Genomic DNA, 20,615 nt, shown 5'->3' on the forward strand with positions numbered 1-20,615 from the left:
GGTGTTGTATGTGGAGGATGAGGGCTGCAGTAGGTAGCTCAGATAAGGGGGAGTGAGGCCTAAGAGGGTTTCATAAATAAGCCTCAACCAGGGGGTCGCAAGTATACACATATGACAAGTTTACAGAGGAGTATAGAGTGCAGTGATGTGTCCTATAAGGAGCATTGAGGGCTAAACTGATGGCCGAATGGTAAAGAACATCTATCATATTTTAACTGGTTCTACTGTTCTGTTCAAGCTTTTACCTGATTCTACTGTTCTGTTCAAAGCCTTTAACTGGTTCTACTGTTCTGTTCCAAACATTTACCTCGTTCTACTGTTCTGTTCTAAACGTTTACCTGGTTCTACTGTTCTGTTCCAAGCTTTTACCTGGTTCTTCCTGCTCTACCTGTGTGTGGTTTGAAGAGTTGGGCTTTTATGATGACGATGCACTGTGGTCCCTAATAACTGCTCAGCGCTACCTGTGGAGATAAGTTACCCTTTAGCATCATCATCATCATCATCATCATCATCCTCCTATCACAAGGTTGAGGGGTGAGGCATCTAAACCACCAGTAAAAAGAGACCTTAGGAGCGGCAAGAGGACTGGGCTTTTAGGAGCTTTGCGCTGGGGTCTTTTTGTTGAAGTGTCATCATTTCAAAGAGAGAGCACACACAGAACACACAGCACACACACTGGCCGACTTACCATTAGGCAGACGAGGCAATTGCCTCAGGCCTCACATCATCAAGGGACCTCAAGAGCTGGGCATATATAATTTAAATATCATTTCACAGCTTGAGGACCCCCCATGCTCCACTCTACCCCGACAGAGTTTGTGCTTTGTTTCCCTTGATATGATTGAAAACGTGACTTTCACTGAAATTAAGCTGCAGCAATGAGGCGTGTTCAGAGCAGAGAAAATAAAATAAAAAAATAACCTAAATTAAAGCATTTCTTTCACAAAAAGACAGGTACTGTACTGCTGATAATACTGCCATTTTCGTCAAGGCCCATGTCATACTATTTTTGGCCAGACAGCATCAGTTACATGGGCTACATATAGTAAGACAGAGGGGCGTTGTTTCGCTCGCTCGGATGCTTTCTCTCCGGTAAAATGGTTTCGGATGCTGGAATTATTTATTTTGGGATGAACCCACAAAGGTAACCTACTTTTTGAAGTGATTTGTTTGACAATCAGATGAAAACATGAATGGTTGTGTTCATGGCACATTAAAAGGTAATACATTTTTACATTTTTGTCACGACTTCCGCCGAAGTTGGTCCCTCTCCTTGTTCGGGCGGCGTTCGGCGGTCACCGGCTTTCTAGTCACCACCGATCCATGTTTCATTTTCATCTTCATTATACACACCTGGTTTCCATTCCATAATCAATGTTCCTTATTTAACCCTCTGGCTTCCCTTTCTGTTTTGTGAGTGATTGTCATTGTCATGTGGGTTCGTTCTTTGTGCTCTGGATATTTGTATTTTTCCTTGTTGGAACATTGCTTACATTTTGAGTAAATTCAGATTATTACTCATACCTGTGTCCTGCGCCTGACTCTGTTTATCCATTCACCTAATCGCTGACAATTCTAGTAATTTTGCACTCTTACTCAGGGATTCAAACCAGCAACCTTTCGGTTACTGGCCCAACGTTCTTACTGTAACTGCTGGCTACCTGCCACTGCATTACATTTTTACAGTTAAATTACATATTTATTATAAAACCATTTATAGTACAGGCCTCTGCCTGGGGTCTCCAAATCACTAAATCCACCAGTGCACGCACACACACACAGGCAGACAGACAGACAGACAAACACTAAACTAGCATTAAATGACCAGCAAAGGAATGAGGAAAGAGAGAGAACAGATAAAGAGACGAAGGTAGGGGGGCATCTCATTAGAGCTGCTCTCCTAACAGAGTATTTTTAAATGACAGCGCAACCAAACACGGATTACACACGAGGATAATCCCTCTGTGCTGTGCCAATGCTCCTCTCTCGGCAATCTTCTGGGAAACGCAAGGGTGCGGAGAAGCGCCATTCATCTGCCGCTGAGAGCGAGTGCGGGATAGGCACGCAGATGAGAAGACACACTAAATATAGAAGAAGATGCAAGGGAGAGGATGAAAAGAGAGAGGGAACGAGAGAGAGAGAGAGCGTAGGAGAGTGTCAAATCGCTCAGAGGGAGGCATGATCCCTGAAGAAATAAAATTTACCTAAACGGGTGTAGGCTATATAATGAATACGATGTTGCACTTAAGAGGAAAAACCTTCTTTGACATTCATGAATTGCCTGCAAACAGTGTCATCCAATTCATTTCAATGTGTAGCCTAGCCTACTTTCCATGAATTGGACCAGAAGTATTGTGCAACACCAAATCCTATGAATTTTTAGAAACGTTTCATTTGTGATTTAAAAACCTTAAAGAGGCCCATTGCAGTCAAACGTTATTTAGCTGTATTTTATATATATTTCCACACTATGAGGTTGGAATAATAGTGTGACATTCTGAAAATTATGATAATGCCATTTTAGTGTAAGAGCTGTTTGAAAAGACAGGCTAAAATGCCATCCCTGACATTTCAGGCTGTCTGGTGCCATCACCTGGCGGTAAATGAGTTAATAGACCAATAAGAGAGTTCCAAACCTCTGCCAAAAACAGAGTTTTCTGTTTTCCCCTCCTTACTCAGACCACTGCCAGACAGTCCTAGCAAAATTCTTGCTTGAGATATTGCTACTTGCTAAGAAGCTAATTTTATTTCTGGTTGACCATTTTGATTGAAAATCATCACATTAATTGTTGCTCAGAAACCATTTGATATTGAGATAAAAACGACTGCATTTGACCTTTAAGAAAACGCCAACGGTAAATTGCACGAGTTTGCACGACACATGGAGTGCGCCTCCGTGGGTTTGCCTTTTTGCTCCTGCACGCTCACCGCACGTGGCGGACTGCTTGGTGCGCATTATAACGATGGCAGTTTAGCAAACGGGAAATTATACTTGACAGGTCGCTTACGCACGGAATCACTCTCTCCACATTTCCCCCGCTCACTCCATCTCTCCAGCTGCGCTTGACACAATTTACTTTGTCACGAATATCTGGGCTTTAACCTCTGCTTGGAATACAAACCACACATAGTATCTGGCACAGGCATCACAATCAACATAATACAGGAGACAAGACTCGTTTTAGGCAACAGGTTTTGGCAGAACGTAAGTACAGACTATTGGAGAGAATTGGTGGGTTGTTAACCGTTGTGACCCGAACTTGTGCTGTGCCCATCAAACGAGCCCGTGTATATGGGATCCATCCGGCTACTTCCCCCGCCGTCAAAAGTTAACGCTGCACAGTTGAGCCTACACACGTCTCATAAAACATCTCACAAGATTTATGTTTTGTATTTGAGGCCCGAGAGATGTTGCCACTACAACATACCACATTATGAGGATACTTGGTTTCATCTAGGGACATAACACCCGTGAACTCTGACCTATATTTCCATATCTCAATTCATAAACATATTTCATTTGTTTTTAGAGTAGACAAATAAAAGGTAGCCCTACCGTTTGGAATCACCCGTAAGAGAAGTCTCTCGACAAGTCAGGACGCATGGGTAAGCGATGTGCTCATGTTTTTACACGGTCACCGACACACAAACCCGAACTTTCTGTGGTAAGTGTCTTCACCCTGAGCGCCTGTCTGTCAATCCCCTGTCCTCTGCGTGATCACCACGGTTGACGAGCCACAAACAGCCGTTAAGGTCATGCTGCTCCGGTAACGGGAAAGCCCGAATCCTCCCTCTGACAACTGTACGGTACTGTATCTCTCCTGCAGCCCGACGCGCGTGATAACAGTGTGTGAGGAGTTCTCTCCTCCTGCTCCCTCCCTCTGTGTGCGAGAGGAAGTCTGCCGTTCCATTTCCCTCTGCTTATTGAACAGTCGCAGAAGGCTGATTCAACATACAAGGAGGGAAGATTAAGAGTGTATGTGAAGAGGATGCCACAGCGACTGTAAAAGTCAAGCTTAAGTACTTAATCAGAACTACCATAAGAGCATGCTACAGCAAATGCTTTATGTCCATTTGTTGGGAAATTGAGATTGTGTGTGTTGTCTGGGTTCAGTTAGTCATGGACAAAAGTGTTTTTATGGTAAGGATTTCACATCTGTGTTATAAGGGGGTCAACGTGTGTGTATGTGAGTGTGTGGCCTGGTGTGTCCAGGGTGTCTGGGATTCATGTCAGAGAGCGGTCAACACTGTAAATTCATTTTTTAATAAGGGCTATCCAGACTGCTCCATAATTCAGAGCAGTCTGTCTGTCAGGGGGCAGTCACACCATCATACTGCTGTTTGTGAGAACAAAATGGTCTGTGACAGAACATTATGGTCAGTTATATTGCCATGACAGAAAGTCAGCTCTGACCAACCAGCAGCCACTTCTGGGGTGTATGCTCGATTCAGAGGAACTAATCTGAATTTGTCCAATAATAAATTGTTTTCCGTTGCAAAATGTTTTGCTAAGGTGTGCACTAACGAATACACTGCAGGTACACAGACAAAAAAAGAACCAACCTGGGTCACAAATTGTGTGCGTACCTTCACCAAATCCTAACAAATAAAACAAAGCTGACTTAAGTTAGGGCCAGCTTCATACTTTAATTGACTGTAGTAGAATCGTTAGGCATGTCTGCTCTTTGGATCACACTCTGGGTGTTGACCAACTTCAGATGTCAACCAGTCCACAGTGAAGACAGAGCATCTATGCAACAGTAAACAGATAAATATTCCAGAAACAATCTTCTGGGAAGAAACTCCAAGGGTTATAATACAAATAGCCAGATAACTTTCACAAACAACCAGAAATAACTATAGATTGCCTGGTTCATTATAACAAAGCTAAACTTGGATGTGTGTTTGTTGTTGTTGAGTCAATTCTTTGACAATTCCAATTTCAAGCTTATCTTAAAATAAAATAAAATAGAAAGGTATTTAGGAAACACTGGCTTAGAAGACAAAGACAGGGAGTCAACAAATGTCTCTCAACTGATGTATCAAATAAATAAATATCTTGAAATGCAAAATGTGTTTATCAATTTTAACTGCAACCAGTTAACCCCGTCGGGCTGAAAAGTGATTATAATCAAACTGAAAATATGGTATTGATACGTCATAAACACATCAAATCACTCCACCTCTAAAAAAAAACAAAAGAAAGCAAAACATTCCTACAAAACACACTTGGTCAACAAATTAATCAGTGCAACAACAACAAATATATATAAAGTGAACATTAAGAGAACTTCAAAAATTAGTGATGGAACGCATTGCTGTTAGTTATGTCCTTCATTTCAGAGTGAATTAAAACAGGTTTCCCGACCCAGGCTGCTGGGCTGCATTATAAAAGTAGTTTATCAACACCGTCAGGTGAAATTGACTCAATGATTTTCCTCTTGGCGACGTACTGCAAGAGCTGGAACCGTCTAAGAAACATTGGCCACAGGATCCATAACTTAAGAAACGGCAACACTCAAAGGCTTATTCCCTATAGTTCACTACTGTTGCTCAGGGTTCTAGTCAAAAGTAGTGCATTAAATAAGGACAAGGGTGCCATTTGGTACACATCCTAAGAAACATTGGCCACAATAAAAGGATTCATAACTTTGTAAACAGCAACACTCAAAATGATATCAGTGCATCCCAATTGTAAATACACTAACATCGATTCAATTAACCCCTCAACAAAAAAAGCAGGCAGGCACTTCTAATTCACTGAAGTAAATCGAAATAAAAAGGTGATTTAAGTAGCGTAAGACAAGAACCTGTCAAGAAATTATATAAAAGAGCACTAAGGCAACAGGAGTGCCTGAAAAATAACGTGCCAGTGTTGTGCCCAATTCTGCCCACAATAATTTGATGCATTAGTTTCTTAAATCAGAGGAAGATGGGGATGGAAACTTGAATTAATAATAGAAAAAGTCAAAAACAACACACTATTTTAAAAGGCTAATTTGTTGTGTTACAAATCTATGTACAGAAGCCCAGCAAAAAGCTTACACCCAAACAAACTGACATTAAAAAACTTTCAACATAGTCAAACATAAAATATATATATGCAGATGAGCTTAAAATTATTTTCTTTTTGGGGGTTATCAAAACCAACCCCCACCTCCCCAAAAAATTGTAAAAATAAATTTAAAAAAGGCGTTGCTCTGTGCTGTAAACAAGCTGAAGCCCCAAAATCACTTCCGCTCTTCCCTGCGATAGTGTTTGAGATGGGTTGAAAGCGGTCCAAACGCCAGGACCATGGTCCTAGCCAAGCCGAACACAGAGCACGGTCAGTGACCACGCCCATCGGGTGCATGGTCCTAGCCAAGCCAAACACGGAGCACGGTCAGTGACCACGCCCATCGGGTGCATGGTCCTAGCCAAGCCAAACACAGTCAGTGACCACGCCCATCGGGTGCATGGTCCTAGCCAAGCCAAACACGGTCAGTGACCACGCCCATCGGGTGCATGGTCCTAGCCAAGCCAAACACGGTCAGTGACCACGCCCATCGGGTGCAGGTGCAAGTTGTCGGGTCTCAAAGTGAGCAGGAGATGTCGTAGAGAGAAAGCATCCTGAAAGTGTATATTTTTAAAGTCTATTGCTGCTAGCTCTCTAAAGGCCAGGATGTCACTGTGTGCTCCAGTCTGCATGGAGACGTCGCCCCCTTGTGGTGGTGAGGAATAACAAGCATTCAGTCAACTATCAGCTAGGATTCTAGAGATTTTTCCCCCAATAGGAGAATATTCATTGCATTTATTTTATTCCTTGCGTCCTTTCCGTGCCTCCTTCTCAAAACCCATTGGGTTACCTCGTCCTCAAATTGCATTGGAAAATAAGACCTGAGGGGCAGGACCTTGGTCCATCTCCTTCAATTTGATTGAGAAGGAGGCAAGGAGATAGGATGCGAGGAATCACAAGACAAATTGAGACTGTCCACATAGTCTGACAACAGGAGGAAAGAGAATAGAGTATGTTCCTCAAGATGGACATATTCTGCCATCATCCCTGACAATACACAGACAAACTAGAGATAATTCACTAATTGAGCATTCGAATCAGCACTTTGAACACTTGCTCCACAATCACTAATTACTTAGAAATGACTGAAGAATGGAGGGAGAACAATTGAGATGAATTGTAAGAACAATGAAGAGATGGAGAAAGACTTGATAGAAATGGCAGATGAGATACAGGAGGGAGGGGGAAGATGGATAGAAAGATTAGCATAACAAAAAGAGACAGAAATCAGGAGGGTCTGAGTGTGTGTGTGTTCGTTCACCTGGTACAGCAGGAGGGTCAGTGGGCTGTGGACTACAGCAGAGTCTGGACTCCGCAGTCCACAAAGTTCTGGAAACGGGGCATCACATCACATAATGAGCTGGCTGAAACGACCACAGTGAACCTTAACACAGGAACTACTACAGCAAACACACCCTTGGCAGAAAATCAGTCATCCTTAGCCAACACATGAATTACTGCAAATTCTGATACACACTGGCAGGCAGATGGTTGATATTATGTCTGCTTAAAGCACTCACACCAACATGACAATATAGGCTTTTCCCAACATTGCCACCTAGTAGTCATTACTCGATCAGATGACAGAATACACATCAGGGATGGGCAACTGGTTGCCTGGAAACTTCACGTTGAATTGAATTATACGTCGGGCTGAAATGAGCATTTGAGTCAGGGCATTTTTCCTGTCACGACTTCTACAAGTCAGAATGTTGAATAAAAGTATACTTTAACGGTTGTCCGTGTGGTTCGTCCATTTGGCAGTAGGAATGTGAGACAATATATCCACAGGAAAGTATCATTATTACATCAACGTTTCAAAGCACTGGTAGGTCATTCAGATTTTGATCACCTGAAGCATGCGCAGAACCATGTAAACATGGACACGAGCTCTGCAAGTATGCATGTATTTTTTTTACTTGTGCATTTGCTTCAGTTGATAAATCTGAACGCACTACCAGCGCTTTGAAAAGTTGATATAATTAGACTTTCCTATGGATATACAGTGCATTCATAAAGTATTCAGACCCCTTCCCCTTTTCCACATTTTGTTACGTTACAGCCTTATTCTAAAATAGATTAAATACATGTTTCCCCCTCACCAATCTACACACAATACCCCATAATGACAAAGCGAAAACAGGTTTAGAATGTTTGAAAAATAAAAAACAGATACCTTATTCACATAAGAATTCAGACCCTTTGCTTTGAGAATCGAAATGGAGCTCAGGTGCTTCCTGTTTCCATTGATCATCCTTGAGATGTTTCTACAACTTGAGTCCACCAGTGGTAAATTCAATTGATTGAACATGATTTGGAAAGGCACATACCTGTCTATATAAGGTTCCACAGCTCACAGTGCATGTCAGAGCAAAAACCATGCCATGAGATCGAAGGAATTGTGCGTTGAGCTCCAAGACAGGATTGTGTCGAGGCACAGACCTGGGAAAGGATACCAAAACATTTCTGCAGCAATGAAGATCCCCAAGAACAGTGGACTGGCCTCTATCATTCTTAAATGGATGAAGTTTGGAACCACCTAGATTCTTCCTAAAGCTGACCGCCCAGCCAAACTGAGCAATCGGGGGAGAAAGGCCTTGGTTAGGGAGGTGACCCCGATGGTCACTCTGACAGAACTCCAGAGTTGCACTGTGGAGATGGAAGAACCTTCCAGAAGGACAACCATCTCTGCAGCACTCCACCAATCAGGCCTTTATGGTAAAGAGGCCAGACGGAAGCCCCTCCTTAGTAAAAGGCACGACAGCCCATTTGGTTCTCTGGTCTGAAGAAACCAAGTGTTGGAGGAAATTATATTTGAAATGATTAATTACAGTGCCTTGTGAAAGTATTCGGCCCCTTTAAACTTTGTGAACCTTTTGCCACATTTCAGGCTTCAAACATAAAGATATAAAACTGTATTTTTTTGTGAAGAATCAACAACAAGTGGGACACAATCATGAAGTGGAACGACATTTATTGGATATTTCAAACTTTTTTAACAAATCAAAAACTGAAAAATTGGGCGTGCAAAATTATTCAGCCCCTTTACTTTCAGTGCAGCAAACTCTCTCCAGAAGTTCAGTGAGGATCTCTGAATGATCCAATGTTGACCTAAATGACTAATGATGATAAATACAATCCACCTGTGTGTAATCAAGTCTCCGTATAAATGCACCTGCACTGTGATAGTCTCAGAGGTCCGTTAAAAGCGCAGAGAGCATCATGAAGAACAAGGAACACACCAGGCAGGTCCGAGATACTGTTGTGAAGAAGTTTAAAGCCGGATTTGGATACAAAAATATTTCCCAAGCTTTAAACATCCCAAGGAGCACTGTGCAAGCGATAATATTGAAATGGAAGGAGTATCAGACCACTGCAAATCTACCAAGACCTGGCCGTCCCTCTAAACTTTCAGCTCATACAAGGAGAAGACTGATCAGAGATGCAGCCAAGAGGCCCATGATCACTCTGGATGAACTGCAGAGATCTACAGCTGAGGTGGGAGACTCTGTCCATAGGACAACAATCAGTCGTATATTGCACAAATCTGGCCTTTATGGAAGAGTGGCAAGAAGAAAGACATTTCTTAAAGATATCCATAAAAAGTGTCGGTTAAAGTTTGCCACAAGCCACCTGGGAGACACACCAAACATGTGGAAGAAGGTGCTCTGGTCAGATGAAACCAAAATTGAACTTTTTGGCAACAATGCAAAACGTTATGTTTGGCGTAAAAGCAACACAGCTGAACACACCATCCCCACTGTCAAACATGGTGGTGACAGCATCATGGTTTGGGCCTGCTTTTCTTCAGCAGGGACAGGGAAGATGGTTAAAATTGACGGGAAGATGGATGGAGCCAAATACAGGACCATTCTGGAAGAAAACCTGATGGAGTCTGCAAAAGACCTGAGACTGGGATGGAGATTTGTCTTCCAACAAGACAATGATCCAAAACATAAAGCAAAATCTACAATGGAATGGTTAAAAAATAAACATATCCAGGTGTTAGAATGGCCAAGTCAAAGTCCAGACCTGAATCCAATCGAGAATCTGTGGAAAGAACTGAAAACTGCTGTTCACAAATGCTCTCCATCCAACCTCACTGAGCTCGAGCTGTTTTGCAAGGAGGAATGGGAAAAAATTTCAGTCTCTCGATGTGCAAAACTGATAGAGACATACCCCAAGCGACTTACAGCTGTAATCGCAGCAAAAGGTGGCGCTACAAAGTATTAACTTAAGGGGGCTGAATAATTTTGCACGCCCAATCTTTCAGTTTTTGATTTGTTAAAAAAGTTTGAAATATCCAATAAATGTCGTTCCACTTCATGATTGTGTCCCACTTGTTGTTGATTCTTCACAAAAAAATACAGTTTTATATCTTTATGTTTGAAGCCTGAAATGTGGCAAAAGGTCGCAAAGTTCAAAGGGGCCGAATACTTTCGCAAGGCACTGTATGTATACATTTAAATTAGAACCATTTATTTTAATACTATTATGTTGTGGTATGAAATGTATGGGTTTTTAGTTAAACTAGGACTGAAAATGTAGTTAAAACGAATGAATTGTCTGTACCTTGCGGGTTTAAGGGAGAAGGAGGGTATATCTCTTTAGACAGATAAGAATGTTCTTTGATGTTCCATTAGTGGAGAAGAGTATGTCTTTTAGACAGATTGGAATGTTTGTTTTATGAGGGGAGTAGAAGACAATCTCCAGACCTGAAGACACTGCGCTATTGTGTGGATCGGAGAAAGTGTGAGAACTGATGACGTCATTTTGATCTTCTCTTTAAAATGTAATGTTATTTGTATTTTGGGTCAGTACTCGTCAAGAATAAATGCTGAACTTGTTCTTAAGACTGGTCTCTTGCTATTTCATGCAAATGATAAATTTACAACTTATTATGAAATAGATAGAGTGTGAATTTGGTTTTTGGCTACAAAACATATAGGAATTTAGAATTCCTCTAACTCCAAGATTGAACTTTCTGGCCTGAATGCCAAGTGTCAATTCTGGAGGAAACCTGGCACCATCCCTACGTTGAAGCATGGTGGTGGCATCGTCATGCTGTGGGGATGTTTTCAGTGGCAGGGACTGGGAGACTAGTCAGGATCGAGGCAAAGATGAACGGAGAAAAGTACAGAGATCCTTGATGAAAACCTTCTCCAGAGTGCTCAGGACATCAGAACTGGGGCGAAGGTTCGCCTTCTAACAGGACAACGATCCTAAGCACACAGCCATGACAATGCAGGAGTGGCTTCGGGACAAATCTCTGAATGTTCTTGACTGGCCCAGCCTCAGCCTGGATTTGAAACCAATCGAACATCTCTGGAGATCCCTGAAAATATCTGTACAGAGACGCTCCCCATCCAACCTGACAGAGCTTGAGAGGATCTGCAGAGAAGAATGGGAGAAAGTCCCCAAATACAGGTGTGCCAAGCTTGTAGCATCATACCAAAGACGACTCAAGGCTGTAATCACTGCCAAAGGTGCTTCAACAAAGTACTGAGTAAAGGGTCTGAATACTTTTGTAAATGTTATATTTCAGTTTTTTAAATGTAATACATTTACAAGAATTTCTAAAAACATGTTTTTGCTTTGCCATTATGGGGCATTGTGTGTAGATCGAGGGAACAAACAATTTAATCTATTTTAGAATAAGGCTGTTACGTAACAAAATGTGGAAAAGGTCAAGGGGTCTGAATACTTTCTGAATGCATTGTATTCTCACATTCCTACTGCCAAATGGACCAACCTCACAGACAATCGGTAAAGTACATAAAAAATATAATTTTATTCAACATTCTGGCTTGTAGAAGTCGTGAGACGAAACGGAAATTTCTGCCCAACGTAAAATTCAATGCCAGGTTTCCAGGCAAGGCAACTGATGGTCCGTGCGGAACGCAGTCGGGGTCTTAACTTACTGTTGAGAGTTAAAATAGTGGTGTAATTATTTTGGCGGGGGATTGTGCGCCAGCTGTTGTTCTTTTGATTTGTAAATTATCCCATGTCAGCTAACATTTTTTAGACATTTTTTAGAAGTTAGTCTAAACAGCTGTCGAATTACCGACTGGGGGACCCCCCCACAATTTGTTTGTCACTCTCATTCAGATATCATATTAAAAACTGCAAACATAGGTCTCCTGAGTGGCGCAGCAGTCTAAGGCACTGCATCACAGTGTTGCGGCGTCACTACAGCCTGGGGTTCGATCCCACAATTGGTCCAGCGTCACCCTGGTTACGGGAGGGTTTGGCCGGTGGGGCTCTACTTGGCTCATCGCATTCTAGCAACTCCTTGTGGTGGGCCGGGCACCTGCGGGCTGACTACGGTCGTCAGTTGAAAAGTGCTTCCTTCGACACATTGGTGCGGCTGGCTTTTGGTTTGGCAGGTCATGTTTCGGGGGACACATGACTCGACCTTCGCCTCTCCTGAGCCTGTTGGGAAGTTGCAGCGATGAGACGAGATCGTAATTGGATATCACGAAATTGGGGGGTAAAAATTTAATAATTACATGTATTTTTTAATAATGCTAACATTTCTCTCCACCCATGTCAAAATGTGTAGAATTGCAGTAAATGACAACACACAAAAGGGTCTGACATTTACTTTTTTAGCAACTTTTTTTTACTTGTTATAAAGCTGAAGTCACTTGTGTCAACAAACAAACAAAAAAGGTCCATTAACACCATATGCCAAAAGGGTGAACTTGAAAATGAGTGAAGTACATAGGAGGGATCTGAAATCATTTTCTGTGCTTGCCCATAGACCACGTGTCAAACTCGTTCCACAGAGGGTGTCCACAGGTTTTCCTCTCCTCCCTTTTACTTAATTGATTAATTAAGGTCACTGATTAGTAAGGAACTCCCTTCACCTGGTCATCTTGGGCTTAATTGAAAGGAAAAGCTAACACTAGGCCCTCCATGGAATGAGTTTGACACCCCTGCCATAGACAATGTTATCTATCACCCCTTTACGGCCATCCAAAATAATGTACAAAAAAACTAAAGAAATAAAAGGGACTGCTACATTTAGCTGGCATGTTCCAGGAGGGACGAGAGGAATCATGACATTGATAAAATATATTTATCAAATATATATCAAATATTTTCGAATAGCCTATTCCACTCTGGCTTTCCATGGTCCCAACGAGATGTGTAGTAGCCCATCTGGCTTTCCATGGTACCAGCGAGATGTGTTGTAGCCCATCTGGCTTTCCATGGTACCAGCGAGATGTGTCGTAGCCCATCTGGCTTTCCGTGGTACCAACGAGATGTGTAGTAGCCCATCTGGCTTTCCGTGGTACCAGCGAGATGTGTCGTAGCCCATCTGGCTTTCCATGGTACCAGCGAGATGTGTCGTAGCCCATCTGGCTTTCCATGGTACCAGCGAGATGTGTTGTAGCCCATCTGGCTTTCCGTGGTACCAGCGAGATGTGTAGTAGCCCATCTGGCTTTCCGTGGTACCAGCGAGATGTGTCGTAGCCCATCTGGCTTTCCGTGGTACCAGCGAGATGTGTCGTAGCCCATCTGGCTTTCCGTGGTACCAACGAAATGTGTAGTAGCCTAGGCCTATCTGGCTCTCTGTGTGTCTGTGTGCTCCAAAGCATGCAGATGGAGCGAGTGACAGTCAATGAGCCTTGCTGCAGTGCAACTCTGCAGTCCTCAGAACTGGAAAAGTATAAACTCATTCACATTTTCCCCCTTCATCCTCCTCTCTTATTTAGGCCTAGGCTGCTATATGCGTTGTAGGTAGGTTTCACACTGCTAGGATAACATGGAAATAGGCCTAGGCCAACTACACATTTATTTCATAAGCTTTCCTCGGCTGTAGTCATAGTTCTCTTTTCACTCATTAGATTTTTCCATCTTGGTATTTTTGTCAATTTCATTTGTCATTCAAATATATTTGTCATTCAAAATAAATCTGTGAATGAGAATAGCATATTACGGTGGAAATTACAAGACTATGTTATAATGCTGTTATTGCATCAAATGGTTGTTTTATGCAACAGAATAAGGGGTTGTTAGAACACTCATCTGTGTGTGTTCTACTGAGGATGGGCCTCTAGAATATTTACAATGTCTTTGGGTAAAACCACATTCCAGAGCATGAGTTAATGTTTCTGTTCTATAGGGTACCAGGGAGAAATGACACCAGGGCCAGACCCTGGTCTCTACACAATGAGATACTGTCTGCTGTGAATTATAAGTATCTTTCACACAAATCTTAACCTTGTGACACATTCCATACATCTGTTGTTTGTCATATAGACTGAAGGAGGATGTACTTTGCTATAAAATGCTGTGGCTCAAACCAGGGGTGATTACTGACCAGCTCCATTACGCCACTAATTAAATAATGAAGTTTCATTATTTTGAGGAAATATAAAAGTCTCTCCTTTTGATTACAATAATTCCACCACAATAGACTCTGATGTTCATAATTATTCCCATTTATAAGCTGCAATTTTAGTACAAAGATTTTATTAGAACAGTTTGGAAAAAACTTGTCGTAACTTTAATTCGTCTTTTCAATTACTAGGACAAGGCGTTTGGTTGTTTGGCTCACTATGATAAGGACAGATTTTTTTTTCTGCCAGATGCATGCGTCATTACTGTCTAACGCTTCGCTCAACTAAGGTTTGTTCAAATTTCTCATTAGATTTTTATATCTTGCTATTGTTTCTTCTCTCTCGCTCTCATTTTTACCTTAGGCCTCCCATGTGGGGTTATTCAAAAGCAACTTAAAACTTTGAGACATCTAACGGTGTTCATTGTTTGATCATGAAATCTAGCACGCATTAAACTAAAAGTGGCTTTAAACCCTTTAGAACGAATAGTGGTGGTCAACAGCCTTTCTTTAAATTGCTATTGCGGCCACGAATGGCCTTGTTTTTCTAACAATAATATTTGTCTATAGCAAAATGAACTTGCTAACAAACTGTTGTCATATTCGCATGGCTGTTGTCATCAACCAGAAACAAGGTATGCTGTCATTTGCCAAATGATGGTGTCGAAGTAAAAGACGACTTTTCACTGTGGAAGAGACTGTATCCATGTTGGTTTGTGATAAGGATTTCGGACACGTACTTGCACTTTGGAAGCGATGATGTCGAGGTGAGTGAAATAAGTCAACAGCAGATATACGTTTGGTGTTGTTGATGTTTGGGGAATAGCAAATCCTGTCATGATCACTTGGTTGGTACAGTAAATACAGGCGAGCACATAAGCGTGGAGCAGGAGCTCCAACGGTTGCTCTCTGACTCATGGAAATAGTTTCAGTGTTTAGCTGTATATAGATATAGATTCTCTCAAATGTTGTGCACAAATTTGTTTACATCCCTGTTAGTGACCATTTTTCCTTTGCCAAGACAATCCATCCACCTGACAGGTGTGGCATATCAAGAAGATGATTAAACAGGATGATAGTTACACAGGTGCACCTTGTGCTGGGGACAATAAAAGGCCACTCTAAAATGTGCAGTTGTCACAATGACGCCGATGTCTAAAGCTTTGAAGGAGCGTGCAATTGGCATGCTGACTGCAGGAATGTCCACCATACCTGTTGCCAAATAATTTAATCTTAATTTCTCTACCGCGGATCACGTGTAACCACACCATCCCAGGACCTCCACATCCAGCTTCTTCACCTGCAGCCAACCAGACAGCTGATGAAACTGCGGGTTTGCACTATCAGAAACAGTCTCAGGGATGCTCATCCGAGTGCTCCTCATCCTCACCAGGATCTTGACCTGACTGCAGTTCAGCGTCATAACCGACTTCAGTGGGCAAATGCTCACCTTCGATGGCCACTGGCCTGCTAGAGAAGTGTGCTCTTCATGGATAAATCCCGGTTTCAACCGTTCCGGCCAGATGGCAGACAACGTGTATGGCGTTGTGTGGGTGAGAGGTTTGCTGAGGTTGTGGACAGAGTGCCCCATGGTGGCGGTGGGGTTATAGTATGGGCAGGCATAAGCTACGGACAACGAACACAATTGCAGACATCGTGATGAGATCCAAAGATCCATTGTCGTGCCATTTATCCCTCGCCATCACCTCATGTTTCAGCATGATAATGCATGAGTGCTAATCTGTTGTTGTTTTTTTATAGTGAGGGTCTTTACACAATGAACGACAAAATGAGTTATTCTTACGGACATGAATGTGGTGTCATTAAAGAGGTTGTGCTCTTTAAAAAAACAGGTTCATTGTTATTTGTTCTTTGTTTTTGCACAAGGTATGTTTGTTTGAAATTCTGAGTATTCTACAGCAGCAGCCTAAAATTCTATTGGGATCTAAAGGGTTAATAGGCCAAGTCAGATTCATATCAAATGGACAGAAAATAGACCATTAGGGCTTCTATAACGATAAGACATCGGAGTGTCCCCTATAAAAACAGACTTTGGCTATTGGCCCTTATCATTCGAGAGACAAAAATATAGATTTAGCTAGATCTATCTACATTGTTCTCTTGCTGTGTGTAAATATAAAATATTTATTGAAATGGGCTATAGCAAATGGCACTATAGCCAATTTACTGCCCTGCTGTGTGCTGCCACTGCCAATTCTGATTGGAGTAATTGTTTCATATTGTGATTTTTTTTTTAACTTGCCCATTCAGACAACTTAAATCTATATTCTGGTTGTCCAACATTTATTATTATTTTTTTTTTTACTTGCCCCGGAACGCTGACGAGCCCTGGCATGTATGGGTATGGAACTCATGATGAGTTTAGATTTTTTGTGGCCCCACCCCCATCAAAGTTGCCCATCCCTGATTCAAATAGATGGTAAAAACGTCACATCTACATAGCTTTTCCAATCAGTTAAAATAAAATATTGGGGATGCATCTTAGCAGTTTGCAAAACGTAGTCATTCAGAGGAAGTGTCACCTGGTTGATGAGCCGTGTCCTCTGCTCTCCAGTCCAGTGTGGTGAGGCGTACTGGGAGAGGAGAGCAGGAGTCAAAAGGTCAATACATACATGTCTAAAATGCATCCTTTTCCTCAATAAGTTATATGGGGAGAGGAACGAGTGTGTTTATCATGCTATGGTACAGTATTAAAGCAGATGTATGTGTGTGGTCTCTAGCATGTCACGCATGTATATTAGTTTGGATTAGTGTTGATGAGGAATGTGTCATGGTGTAGTGCATGTTTTCATACCAATCGCCACTAAGAGTTCTCCAGGGAACAATACATTTATTCAATGAATACGTTATCCCCCCGCAAAAAAAGGTTATCTGCCTGCATGAGTGTGTTTGTTTGTTTACCTGGTACGCGTAATTGGTTTGCGAGTAGCGCACGGGCATCTGTGGAATCATGACTCCTGGAAAGCCGTTGTACGAGTAAGGCTGAGTAGAGAGGAAGGATAAAACCGCAGTGTCAAAGGGTGTACGCAAAGTTCTATCTGCAACGTTCCACAATGTTTGCCTGCTGAACATGGTCCTGGTGTGCTGGGCGGGCAGGTTGGGGTTGGTGCACTTTTGGGACCACTATTAGTCCTAAAGTGTGAACTGATTCAAGCCCATCTTGCAACACAGTGCCTGCGTCCCAAATGGCGCCCTGGTCAAAAGTAGTGCACTTCACAGGGAATAGGGTGACATTTAAGACACACTCAGTGGCTTTGGGGTAATGACAGGGCCTTACCTGGAAGTAGGGATTGCCGCCATTGAGTACAGGTGAAGGCTGAGCCATGCCCCCACCCATAGGAGAGCAGCAGGTGCAGTAGATGTACTGGGAGGGGGTTATCCAGGGGGCCTGATCAACCAGGTGAGACGGCATGGAACCTGGGCGGGTAAACAAATAAACAAACCTTCTAGGCTGACTATAATTAAAGACATGCCAGGTCTCACAATGCCTAGATGGGTGTTTGACATTTCAACTAACCACTAATAATTTGATATAGCAATTTGACGGCCGACTGCAGTCGATCTGGCATGCAACCATTGGTTGATGCAATGCAATGTCTGCAATGTGGTCGACGTAAAACACGTTTAGCCACAACCCAGACTTCTGGATGGATTTGCCGAAGACATAAGAAAATGTTGAGACTAAGACATATCAATGGACCAAATGCACACAAGCAACACACTCACGTGAGCTCCTTTCCTTCATGATTGCTGGACCCAGCTTGAGTTTCCTCCCTTTAAAACTGATCTGTTGCTACAGAGTAAACATGGTGAAGACGAAACACATTAGCTTGTGAGTAGAGTGAAGGCAAAGTTTGAAAGACTTGAATGTGACCATGTTAAATAAATTACCCTTACTTCAATGATGGTTTGGATGTCAACGTCTTCATTGAAGTAAACAAATCCATAACTACACAAAGTCAAAGAGTGACATTGTTCCATAAGACAATGTTTACGGGGATGCACTTTTCTTGAATAAAGGTGGAGCCTACTAATTTGGGACTTACCCTTTGCAGATACCTCCACGGTAAGTGATGATTTTCACTTCCTTCACGGCACCAAATCTCGCAAAGAAGTCACGGATTTCGTTCTCATCCACCTGGAAAGGACAATATGAGCAAGTTAGATAATGATGATGTATCCCAATCCATTTGGAAATGATTTGAGCTACTCACCTTCATGTCGATTCCTCCAACAAAAAGTGTGTTTGGAGTCATTTTACCTTCAGGTAAAATATAACCATTTGACAGCTTCAAACTTGCGGAAGTCTGACATCCGTTGCTCTGTTTCTGGATATCCTGGAAGAAATTAATGTAGCTAGACATTGGTCATACCAGTTGCCTTTCACTTTTCTACAAAGTCCAATCACAACATGCTCAAGTGGGCAGAAAGATTGTAGCCATCTCAGAGTAAGCCTCATCATCAGATGGAGAATCTATTGATCCAGCTAGCTAGCTCAGTCACAGGTGAACGGAATTAGTTATACCATGTGCTCAACCATTCTATCCAGGATTAGAACGTCAAGAAGGCAAGGGGAACTATCAGAGGGCAATCCACTTCTATTTCAGCCATCAGGGTATTGTCATTGTCCAACCTTTCCCGGCTAGTTAGTTCCTAACTAACTTACCTATAGAAAAACTTGATTAGCTAAAGTTAACTATACCAAATTATTATTATTCATATGTGACAAAACTAGCTAGCTAGTTAGGCAATCGTTCATTACCTGGCTGGCTATCTTGGATGGCCGGGCCCTAGCTTGCTAGCGTAACAAAGACACAGAGGAGCAACTAACTTTAGCTAGCTAGGTACGTTATGCTATTAACTAGAATCGTGGTCGTTTATTGGAGGGAAAATTATTAACTAGTTAACTAAACGACCTAGCTTTAATGTTATGAGCTGAATTTATCAAGCATGAGAACAGACGACACACTACTTTCATGTTAAGTATATTTAACTTGCTAGCTAACCTAGAAATGTGATATATAGCTTGCTGACTTTAGCTAACTCACTCCTGAGAAATTGGACAGTGATTTTTTTTTCTCTTATTCCTTACTTAAAAATGATACATATGTTTGGGTCATTCTCAAAACAAGGATGTAGCTAGCTACTCACCATTTCTAAAACCGTTAAAACAGAATAAATTAAACACACTGCCGCGCAAACTTTCCCCGCTTGAAGTGCACGAAAAAACGTTGAACCGATTGTCAAAAGCGATGCGCCACGGCAAGCTTACATTTGCTGAACCTAATTGGGATGTTCCAAAAAGTACATTGGTTGCTTTTGTGTGTTTTTATTCTGTTGTTTTTACACGTAATTTCGTTACACGAGTAAAACTTTGTCGGGAAAAAAAGGTTAACACTATTTTGGGGTGTATTCTTTAAATAATGACATCTGATATCAAGCGTCTAGATTTCATCTCCCTCCGCAAATAAAATATAATGAACCAGGTTATGTGAACCAGCAGGTCTCGAACCCTCTATCCCGAAGTCCAACGCGCTGTCGACTGTGCCACAAAAGCATCCTCCAGGTGCAGAGTCTATATCCGCGCTTATAAACCCAGAGTCGTTACGCTACTCCCGCCTTTCAAATAGCGTATCATCTCTAGTCTGCGACTCAACGTTTTATAGGAACGCGCTCACCGGTCAAGCACACGCACAGTCGTGGATGCAAGGTCCGATCATTTCTGACACCAATGTAATGAAACAGCAGGGAGCAGGTCTCGAACCCTCGACGTTCTAGCCCGATGTCCAGCAAAATCATGCTCAAGCGGCAGAGTCGGTATCCGCGCGTATAAACCCAGGGTTGTTACAATAGGTTTCACAAAGAGCAAGAATGTAGCTAACGTTAGCTGTTTCAAGTGTGTGAAAGTATAGGATTGTTCACAAATGGCGCCTGTGTTGACATTCAGCAGCAGCTCCATTGCAACAAATAACTAATTAACCACAATGTGGCATTGAGTATAGTAATCAAATCCATTCCTTTGATGACATTTAGCTTATCAAAGTCAGGTCATGATCAATCGAGCTACCACATGATATTGCTGAGGGAGAGTAAAATCAAAGATTTTTACAACTAACCAAAGATAGACCATAACGTTTCCAATGAGCAAATTAATCATACTGGGAACAGGAATGAGATGGGCAAAGCCAAGCA

The 20,615-nt window shown here is 42.1% G+C and overlaps 2 protein-coding genes across 3 annotated transcripts in view; both read right to left on the minus strand.

The window, feature by feature from the left end:
• Positions 1-3,870, minus strand: part of LOC110487979 (raftlin-like) — a 54,582-nt gene extending 50,712 nt beyond the window's left edge. The window contains exon 1 of the mRNA XM_021559911.2: positions 3,557-3,870. The gene's annotated coding sequence lies outside the window, so the exon portion shown is untranslated. The remainder of the gene's footprint in view (positions 1-3,556) is intronic.
• A 757-nt stretch (positions 3,871-4,627) lies between these two features.
• On the minus strand, positions 4,628-20,173 carry LOC110487980 (deleted in azoospermia-like). Of its 2 annotated transcripts, none has more exons than XR_002468327.2 (10): positions 19,575-20,173; positions 18,638-18,760; positions 18,470-18,561; positions 18,321-18,372; positions 18,150-18,216; positions 17,701-17,840; positions 17,325-17,405; positions 16,946-16,996; positions 7,317-7,419; positions 4,628-6,701 (listed from the first exon to the last, which is right to left on the minus strand). XR_002468327.2 is itself a non-coding variant. In XM_021559912.2 (10 exons), exons 1-9 carry the CDS (start codon positions 19,575-19,577, stop codon positions 7,349-7,351), a joined length of 645 nt encoding a protein of 214 aa, XP_021415587.2. In that variant the 5' UTR covers positions 19,578-20,172; the 3' UTR covers positions 4,628-6,701; positions 7,317-7,348. The 2 variants fall into 2 exon arrangements, 1 of the variants encoding a protein (XP_021415587.2); XM_021559912.2 differs by having other exon boundaries at positions 7,317-7,384; positions 19,575-20,172.
• Positions 20,174-20,615: the final 442 nt, after the last annotated feature.

The sequence above is a fragment of the Oncorhynchus mykiss genome, chromosome 32 (genome assembly GCF_013265735.2).
Source record: "Oncorhynchus mykiss isolate Arlee chromosome 32, USDA_OmykA_1.1, whole genome shotgun sequence".
NCBI lineage: Eukaryota > Metazoa > Chordata > Actinopteri > Salmoniformes > Salmonidae > Oncorhynchus > Oncorhynchus mykiss.